The following is a 9901-nucleotide window of genomic DNA, read 5'->3' on the forward strand; positions in this document are numbered from 1 at the left end:
GGGGAGGGAGATGGGAGGGAGGTTCAAGAGGGAAGGGACATATGTATACCTATGGCTGATTCATGTTGAGGTTTGACAGAAAACCACACAATTCTGTAAAGCAATTATCCTTTGATTAAAAAATAAATAAATATTTACAAAAGGGTGGAGCCAGACAGAAGAAGAAAGGTACCATGACAGAAAAGACAATGCTGCAAGAAGGCTAGAAAATAGAAATTCAGAGCCCTCTTACTTAAACAAGGACATTTCCAAGAAGTGCCAAAGATTACCCTTTGAAGTGATAGGAGTTATTTTAGTTATAAACTTGTACAAGCTTTCACTGGTAAGGTTTTTGCTAAAATTCTTCTCTGAGACAAGGTACATATTTTTTTAAACATATTTTATATTGGTTTTATGTGTGAAGCTCCAAACTAATGCACCTTTAATTTTTCAAGTTGAATGAGCTTCAAATATTCTGTAGACTCCTACTTCGTAATTAGTGAAGTGAAAGTCGCTAAGTCGTGTCCAGCTCTTTGTGACCCCACTAACTATAGAGTCCATGGAATTCTCCCAGCCAGAATACTGGATTGGGTAGCCTTTCCCTTCTCCAAGGGATTTTCCCAACCCAGGGATAAAACCCAGGTCTCCCGCACTGCAGGCAGATTCTTAACTCTATAATTAAGTGTGGTCTAAAAAGGAACATACATACTTATGATAACTTGTTCATAAGATGTCATTATCATTGGTCATCACTGGCAGCTAGTCATTTTATTAGATATTAATATTCACAACCTTTAAAGTATCATAAGTCTGTAGCTTATGGGAGAGAAAATATATTATTTTCTTTTGACTACCAAGATTTAGGTTGAATTCAAACTGAAAAACTATACAATTTTCACGTTCGCTATTTTCCAGGCTAAGATAATTCAGATCAACTCCAAAATCATCTTAAAATATGAAGCCAAATTATCCAATGAAATTTTAAATTTGATTTTAAAAAATTTAGGCTGAGATGCTGTCAAATGCTGGTCAACATCATCTGAACAAAGCAACCACTAAAAAAAAAGTAAGGCGAATGGAAGAAATTTGCATACTGACTGGATAATTTATATTCAGTTCAGTTCAGTCTCTCAGTCATGTCTGACTCTTTATGACCCCATGGACTGCAGCACGCCAGGCCTCCTTGTCCATCACCAACTCCTGGAGTTTACTCAAACTTATGTCAGAGTAGGTGATGCCATTCAACCAGCTCATCCTCTGTCATCCCCTTCTCCTCCTGCCTTCAATCTTTCCCAGAATCAGGGTTTTTTCAAATGAGTCAGCTCTTCACGTCAGGTGGCCAAAATATTAGCGTTCCAGCTCCAACATTAGTCTGTCCAATGAACATTCAGGACTGATTTCCTTTAGGATGGACTGGTTGGATCTCCTTGCAGTCCAAGGGACTCTCTTTTCCAATACCACAGTTCAAAAGCATCAATTCTTCAACACTCAGCTTTCTTTATAGTCCAACTCTCATATCCATACATGACCACTGGATAAACCATAGCCTTGACCAGATGGACCTTTATTGGCAAAGTAATGTATCTGCTTTTTAATATGCTGTCTAGGTTGGTCATAACTTTTCAAAGGAGTCAGTGTCTTTTAATTTCATGGCTGCAGTCACCATCTGCAGTGATTTTGGAGCCCCCAAAAATAATGCCACTGTTTCTATTGTATCTCCATCTATTTGCCATGAAGTGATGGGACCAGATGACATGATCTATGTTTTCTGAATGCTGAGCTTTAAGCCAACTTTTTCACTCTCCTCCATCACTTTTATCAAGAGGCTCTTCCCATAAGTGTGGTGTTATCTGCATACATGATGTTGTTGATATTTCTGCCGGCAGTCTTGATTCCAGCTTGTACTTCATCCAGCCAAATGTTCCTCATGATGTACTGTGCATACAAGTTAAATAAGCAGGGTGACAATATACAGCCTTGACGTACTCCTTTCCCATTTTGGGACCAGTCTGTTGTTCCATGTCCAATTTTAACTGTTGCTTTCTGACCTACATACAGATTTTTTAAGAGGCAGGTCAGGTGGTCTGGTATTCCTATCTCTTTCAGAATTTTCCACAGTTTGTGGTGATCCACACAGTCAAAGGCTTTGGCATAGTCAATAAAGCAGAAATAGATGTTTTTCTGGAATTCTCTTCTTTTTCGATGATCTAACAGATGTTGGCAATTTAATCTCTGGTTCCTCTGCCTTTTCTAAAACCAGCTTGAACACCTGGAAGTTCACAGTTCACATACTGTTGATTCCTAGCTTGGAGAATTTTGAGCATTACAAGTAGGAAGTCAAGAAACACCTGGAGTAACAGGCAAATTTAGCCTTGGAGTACAAAATGAAGCAGGGCAAAGGCCAATAGAATTTTGCCAAGAGAATGCACTGGCCATAGCAAACACCCTATTCTAATAACACAAGAGAAGACTCTACACACGGACATCACCAGATGGTCAACACCAAGATCAGACTGATTATATTCTTTGCAGCTGAAGATGGAGAAGTTCTATATAGTTACCAAAAACAGGACCATGAGCTGACTGTGGTCATGAACTCATTATTGCCAAATTCAGACTTAAATTGAAGAAAGTAGAGAAAACCATTAGACCATTCAGGTATGACCTAAATCAAATCCCTATGGTTATACAGTGGAAGTGAGAAATAGATTTAAGGGACTAGACCTGATAGACAGTGCCAGAAGAACTATGGACAGAGGTTCGTGACATTGTACAGGAGACAGGGAGCAACACTGTCCCCAATAAAAAGAAATACAAAAAAGCAAAATGACTATCTGAGGAGGCCTTACAAAGAGCTGTGAAAAGAAGAGAAGGGAAAAGCAAGGAGAAAAGGAAAGGTATTCCCATTTGAATGCAGAGTCCCAAAGAAGACAAGGAGAGATAAGAAATCCTTCTCCAGTGATCAATGCAAGGAAATAGAGGAAAACAATAGAATGGGAAAGACTAGAGATCTCTTCAAGCAAATTAGAGATACCAAGGGAACATTTCATTCAAAGATGTGCTCAATAAAGAACAGAAATAGTATGGATCTAACAGAAGCAGAAGATATTAAGAAGAGGTGCCAAGAATACACAGAAGAGCTATACAAAAAGATCATGACCCAGATAACTATGATGCTGTGATCACTCACCTACAGCCAGACATCCTGGAATACAAAGTCAAGTGGGCCTTAGGAAGCATCTCTACAAACAAAGCTAGTGGAGGTGATGGAATTCTAGTTGAGCTATTTCAAATCCTGAAAGATGACACTGTGAAAGTGCTGCACTCAATATGCCAGTAAATTTGGAAAACTCAGCAGTAGCCACAGGACTGGAAAAGGTCAGTTTTCATTCCAATCCCAAAGAAAGGCAATGCCATAGAATGCTCAAGCTACCACACTGTTGCACTCATCTCACATGCTAGGAAAGTAATAATTTATATTAAGGAATTATTATTAATTTTTATATGAGTTAATAGTATTGTGTTTATGTATTTTTTTAATTTGTTATCTTTTAGAGATACAAATGAGAGGGCAATGGATAGAAGTTTAATTGAAACAGAATTGACCGTGTAGCGATAATTGTTGAATCTAAGCAATGTTTATATGGGCATTCATTCATACTTCTTGCTCTACTTTTCTGTTTGAACTGTTTTTCATACTAAGCCATAAAAATTTGATCAGAATTTTTGCTTCTATTTGTGAATTTTAAAAAGACCAGGCTAGCCCAGAACAATTCTAACCCTTTACAGTTTATCTTTTCAAAAAGGGTAATACCAGTAGGAAGTCAAGTCTGTAGCTCCCACGATGCTTTATAAAAATGTATATTCCACCTCTTAAAACTTTTATGCATCAGCAGTTACTTCGTGCCATCTGTGAATTTCATGATGACCTTACAGACCCCACCAGAATACTACCAGTAGAGGCAGAGACTGTGGGAAAGTCAGATCTGAATGAACACAAGACATCTTTATATGCTCCTGGTAGGTTAGGAGGATGGTCCAGATTGATTAAAAGTCAAGTAGGGATTTTGCTGACAGCAGTGGACTGGGTGATCTGTGAATAAACAGATACCCTAGAAACTGATAGTGAGAAGGCAATACAGCATAATGAAAATTTGAACCTAAACCAATTATAGATTCATATCTTGATTCAATCAATTGCTCAATGTGATATTACTATATGTTATAGAGCACCAGTTAACTCATATCATACTTCATATAATAGGGGACTGTTGGAGATTAAATAAAACATGTAAAACGTGAGGAAAGTGTTAACACAGCAGGTCTGGTTGTTTGGTCTTTGTATTTCAAAGGAACTGGAAACTGTGATTTGACTATTGGCCAACCCTGGAGGAATGGTCTAATGTTAATTGGTTGATGACCATGTTTTGTTCACTTGATTATTTTGCACAAGTATCAACATCAATGATGTGCATCTGGTGTCATTGTTGTGATCCTGAGTTTCACTTGCCATGGCTGGTCATGGAACATGATATACCTATGAGACATGTTCTTAATAAAAAGCCTCAGATTCTGACGCTTCCCTGGGCAGAGACATGTTGCACACTAGTGCAACCCTTTAGTTTGTTGCTAGAGAAGAGAGCATGTCCTCGATGGCCCCAGAGAGGCAAGTACTCATAAGCATGTGTCCAACCTCTCTGATTCCTCTGAATAGACATTTTTTTCCTGTTGGTCTTGGTTTGTATATTTTTGTTCTAATAAACCTCAGTCATGAGTATAATCTGCTTTTGAGTCTTGTGAATCCTTTTGCTAAATCAGAAAAATTGAGGGGAAGGTGACCCTCAGATGTCTTGGACATAAAAGGACTAGTACAATATAAAGCAAGTAGTACACATTCAATATATGCCAGCTATGGAATTTAACTGATCCTGTTGGATGTGACAGGGGACTGACCTCACTTGTACTAGAGTGTAGGCTGGGACTCCAGGATTTTGTCCACTTTTCTGAACCATGCTCTTGGAAGCAGGCAAGGATAACCTCTCATCAGTTGAGAAGTTGGAAAACATAACTCCAAGGTTTCCCCCTGGCCTCCCAGCCCTGCTGATTCCAAGTGGGAAGGTATCATGTGAAGCAAATGGGTAGATAGCCAACCTCTAACTGGGGCATTCTGAGAATGCACAACAGGGCAAATTTTTTTTTTTATCATTTTGAAAGATAACAAAAAGAATCGAAACATTTAACATCAGTGCTAGAGCCCTGGACCCTTACTTTGGTAGCAGTCACCAGAGGCAGTGGTATATTGGGACTTCCCTAGTGGTTCAGTGGCTAAAACTCCACACTCCCAAAGCAGGGGGCCTAGGTTCTATCCCTGGTCAGGGAACTAGATCCCACATGATGCAACTAAGAGTTTGCATGCCACAACTAACAACTGGTATGGTCAAATAAATATTTTTTTAAAACAGGAAATGACTATCAGGGATTTCCCCAATGCACCAGAACCAAGCACACAGAGCCATTTCTGTCACGCACTGGGCACCACAGAAAGACAGTCTTAAACTGTGAGGACTATATGTCAACATTAAAAAAAAAAAAAAAGCTAATTGGGTTGAGACTTCAATTGAGGGCTAATCAAAAGAAAAGAGGAGCCCAGGGTACTGATCTTGCAATACCTTTCTATATTTGTGTGTGTGTGATTATGGTTCCCGTCCAAATGGTTGCCTGTGTCCAACTCTTTTCAGCCCCATGGACTGTAGCCCTTCAGGCTCCTCTGTCCATGGGATTTCCCAGGCAAGAATACTGGAGTGGGTTGCTGTTTTCTCCTCCAAAGGATTGTCCTGACCCAGGGATCGAACCCACATCTCCTGCACTGGCAAGAGGATTCTTTACTACTATGCCAACCTGGGAAACCCATCCAAGTGAGTTGTTGTTGTTGTTGTTCAGTTACCAAGTCCTGTCTGACTCTTTGTGACCCCATGGACTGCAGTGCACCAGACTTCCTTGTCCCTCACCACCTCCTGGAGTTTGCCCAAGCAGATCTAACATACTTCCAAAAGAGATGTATACCTCTAAAATGCAAGAATAATTACAATAAAATCAATTGTTATGTCACACATTTATTTACTATTTCTCAAGTAAATTGCCTCGAGATGGATAGGTCTAATCTCAATAGTGATCCCATGTGGATTGTTCTACCAAGTTCTTAAATATGGTGAGAATATAATAGTTGGTAGAAGTTTGCTTATTCTGCATGAGTGGTCCCCTTATTTTTTTTGAACCCTTAATTATTTTGGGAGGTTTTATAGACGGCTTCCTTGCATTTTATGTTGCCCATAATAGTCATCTCCCTGTCACTCTCACTGTCATTGCTATATGTTGACAAATGGCTATCATTCATGTCGCCATGCAGTGCATTGTCTTTGGGCTCTGTCTTGTGAGATGACTTGTAAAAGCACTTCAGTTTGCTTGAAGAAGGTGGAACTGGAACATGCTTCACATTCTCTTCTGAAGTATGAGTGATGAGTGGCTCACAAACAGCACAGCAAACAAGGCACTTTTCTTTGTAGTATCGACAAAGCTTCACTGGTTGAGGCCTAGATAATATTTCTGCCCTACCTTCACTAGCCAGGCTTTTTAGTTTAAGATGTCTCTGGAGTTTGGTCAGTTTCGGTATACTTGATTGCACAGGGACACTTTGACTCTTTGGATAAGGTGGAGACATTTTGGTTGGCTTGACTGGACATTGTAGACTTGATGGCCAAGTTGGCTTGATGGCTTTCCTTGCATAGGATGGACTGACCTGACTGACTAGCTTATAGGCATGAGATTGCCTATGTGCCTTTTTTGGACTGCGTGATCTATGCAACTTTTCCTGGGGGACTGATCCTAACACTTTTTTGGGATTTGATGGCTTGGATGGGTTTTTTTGACTCAAGGGCCTGACTAACTTTTCTACACTTGAAGGAACAGAGACTTTTTGTGAAGTTGAGGGCCCAGATGACTTATCTATACTAGATAGCAGTGATTGTTTTTCTAGATTGCCTGGACCAGCAGTCGGTGACTTGGACTTAGTGAATGATATTTTAGATGACGTGGATGCTTTGGTCATGTCTTCTTTCTTGACCCTGAAAATACAGGAGATTTGGAGTATGACAATTTAAATCAGAAGAGTACTCTTGCTATCACTGGAAAACATGGGCTATAGTGTCAGTTTAGACTTCTGGTCTTTTTTTGACTCTAGCAGGAAAACTGAACACAGTAAGAATTGGAGAGAGGTGAAAACCATGACTCAGGTTACAGATTTGAACTCATGTTAAATTCTTTTTCCTTTTCTTAATTTTACTGTTTCAACCACAGTAGATAACCATATAGTCATGTGTGGAGTGACACAAACTTGTTTCAAATCTACCATTGAGAGGGAGAGAGATAATTTTATCTACTCTGGAAATTAAGCTTTATATAAAAAAGTCACATGTTAATATGCAAATGAGGCACAAATGTCACAACTTGTCACATAAAAAAGTCTTTAGACCAAATTCATTGCTTTCCTATCATATTTACACCGTCAAATTTTGTATCCATGTATGTTTATACTCACTAGATTACTCTAAAACCAAAGGAATAGAACAGTGATATATTTCAGTCACCAGTCCTTGGATTGGGAAATTTTTAGGGACCCAGTATGTCAGAGCCGGTTTGATCTTCCTATATGAAAGGCAGGGACTAGTATCACTGAACACAATAATTTTTCATGCTATTACATCTTAACATAGTAGATTATCCAAAATGTGTTACTATCTTTGGAATGCAGAGACCCAACTCCTTCTCTCTCCCCTGAGAAGATTTTGATTCTGTCTTAGATAGTCATCCCCTCTTTTCCTAGACTCAATTTATAATGAAATTAGCAACCTGGGGCTCAACTGAACACTGAGTAGGAGATAGTTTTGGCTCAAATTGATAATGTATTTGAGATCATTTAAGAGCTTCATCTAAGTGAACATATCCAACCCCCAAGATGTTGGTAGCTCTTTTGACGTCTAAAGTTAACGTTAAGTAACCATAACAACAGTGAACCCGTCTATGTTTATGTGCATGCGCACATTCCCCTCCGGCCCCTTGTATTTTTAATTCATAGGTGTAAGACTTATCTTGCTGCTTTGGGGGCGTCCTAGCTCTCACAGTTATAGAGTTATAGTGAAGAATGCACACACCCCCCACCACCCCTTTTATTTTAAATTCAAAAGTGTAAGACTTACGTTGCTGCACCATCGGCTTTCTTGCTCGCACAGCCGTAGTAAATAAAACAAAAACATCTTAAAATAAAGCTGATGATGATGCTAGCAATTATGAAAATGAGGAGCCGGTGCTGTGCTCCTTCGATTCTTCTCTGCTTGGGTTCAACAGGTGTAACTGCTGTGAAAGAAAATATGTCATCAGAATATGTGCTAGGTAACCAAGTCTGCTTCCATTTTGATGGGGTTGTTACTATAAGTCAAAGTCAAATCTCATCATCAATTATTTCTTTAAGCATGATAAGTGTTCCACTGTCATTTTCCTTGCTCTATCACATCCCCAGCCAGTCACAGTCTAGAAGCCAAATCTGGGAGCTATCTCTAGCTAATCAGTATAATTACCTATGTTACCCCACATCGTGGCTTGTTCAACACATTACCTAAGTTTTTGAGTGTGTGAATGTACTTGAGTGTTTATGTGTGTGTGTGTGAATGTGTATGGTGGGAAAAGGGATGGGACAAGAAAAAAACCATTCTTGAAACCCACTTTGTGTTAGGCACCATGCTAGATTCATTCATTCACATAGAATTTTCTAGTTTGACTGGCGGGGGGAGGAGGCAGGGGTTGGTGGATTGGGTGAGGAAGGGGAATGAAGGGGGACAGTATGGCTGTACTCTTCATGTTTCTATGTTGTTTGGAATTTTTACATGGAAGTAAAACTCTCAGATGTTGTACTAGAAATTCTCAAAGACCTACTCATAGTAAGGTAGAAGAAACAGCAGATTTCTTAAACACAGCTAGCTTGTCTAATTAAGTACTTGAATGTATTTAAATTAATAGATCATAGTTTCTAGCATTTAAGGTTAGGCACATACCTGCAGTATCAGATCCATTATTTTCTTGTCTATCTAAACAATTATTTGTCCAAATTGATAAAAGGAGGACATAAATGAAGAGATTCATGTCCGGGACCTTGTTGAAGGTTTCCTTTTCCAGGGAAACTGCTGGATTTAACAAGGCTCAGCTTGCTTTAAGGGGCTATGACATCATAATCATTCTATGTCATATCCTGACAGCATAATCTCACCATGGAGAGGCATGAGCTCCTGTGTACAAATATCATGAAAAGACTTTTAATCATTTATTTCTCCATTACATTAAATATTCTATCAAATTTGAATCAAAAAGTTTGAGACATTATTAAGCACAGAAGGCAGAGAAAATGGGTTAGCTCTAGATACTTTATTAAATGTTAGGGAGGCACCTTACAGCCCTATTGTAGTTCTTGTGTGTTACAGAGGTTAAATCATCCTGGGGTATAAGCTTGTAGGAATTTTTATTACTAAAGTTAAGATTTTGAATAGCCTTCAAGCTTTTTACTGAGCTACTGTTAATGGGTACCATTAAAGACTTTCTGGCTAGAGAGTGACATGATGAGATCTCCATTTTAGAAAACCCCCGCTAGCTGTTGTATGGGGACTAGATTGCTGGGGTTAAAGTAATTTAGGCAATTGAAAGGCTGTTACATAGGTCCAGCTGATGGAGGATGATGGCTTGAAGCAGAGTGGTAAAGATGGAGAGAAATCAATGCATTCAAGGAGTATTTTGATGTGGATAGGACTTGAGGAAGGGTAGGCCGTGGGGCATGAAGGAGAGAGAGGTAGCAGGGATGATTCATTGCTTCAACAAAAAC

At 39.2% G+C, this 9901-nt stretch overlaps 1 protein-coding gene across 1 annotated transcript; it reads right to left on the minus strand.

Moving 5' to 3' along the window:
• Positions 1–6256: 6256 nt before the first annotated feature.
• On the minus strand, positions 6257–9171 carry LOC136153568 (uncharacterized protein CXorf66 homolog). Its single transcript, XM_065915511.1, has 3 exons — positions 9084–9171; positions 8232–8388; positions 6257–7100 (listed from the first exon to the last, which is right to left on the minus strand). The coding sequence occupies exons 1-3, from the start codon at positions 9169–9171 to the stop codon at positions 6257–6259; spliced, it is 1089 nt and encodes a 362-aa protein (XP_065771583.1).
• Positions 9172–9901: the final 730 nt, after the last annotated feature.

The sequence above is a fragment of the Muntiacus reevesi genome, chromosome X (assembly GCF_963930625.1).
Source record: "Muntiacus reevesi chromosome X, mMunRee1.1, whole genome shotgun sequence".
Classification (NCBI taxonomy): domain Eukaryota; kingdom Metazoa; phylum Chordata; class Mammalia; order Artiodactyla; family Cervidae; genus Muntiacus; species Muntiacus reevesi.

What these genes read in the sequence shown, in the direction of transcription:
- LOC136153568 (XM_065915511.1), bottom strand. Translation starts at nt 9,171, where the DNA reads ATGAATCTCTTCATTTATGTCCTCCTTTTATCAATTTGGACAAATAAT. An exon ending in TAATGGATCTGATACTGCAG is followed by an intron (nt 8,389 to 9,083) that starts GTATGTGCCTAA and finishes TTTCTTTCACAG; the next exon opens with CAGTTACACCTGTTGAACCC. An exon ending in AAAGCCGATGGTGCAGCAAC is followed by an intron (nt 7,101 to 8,231) that starts GTAAGTCTTACA and finishes CTGTATTTTCAG; the next exon opens with GGTCAAGAAAGAAGACATGA.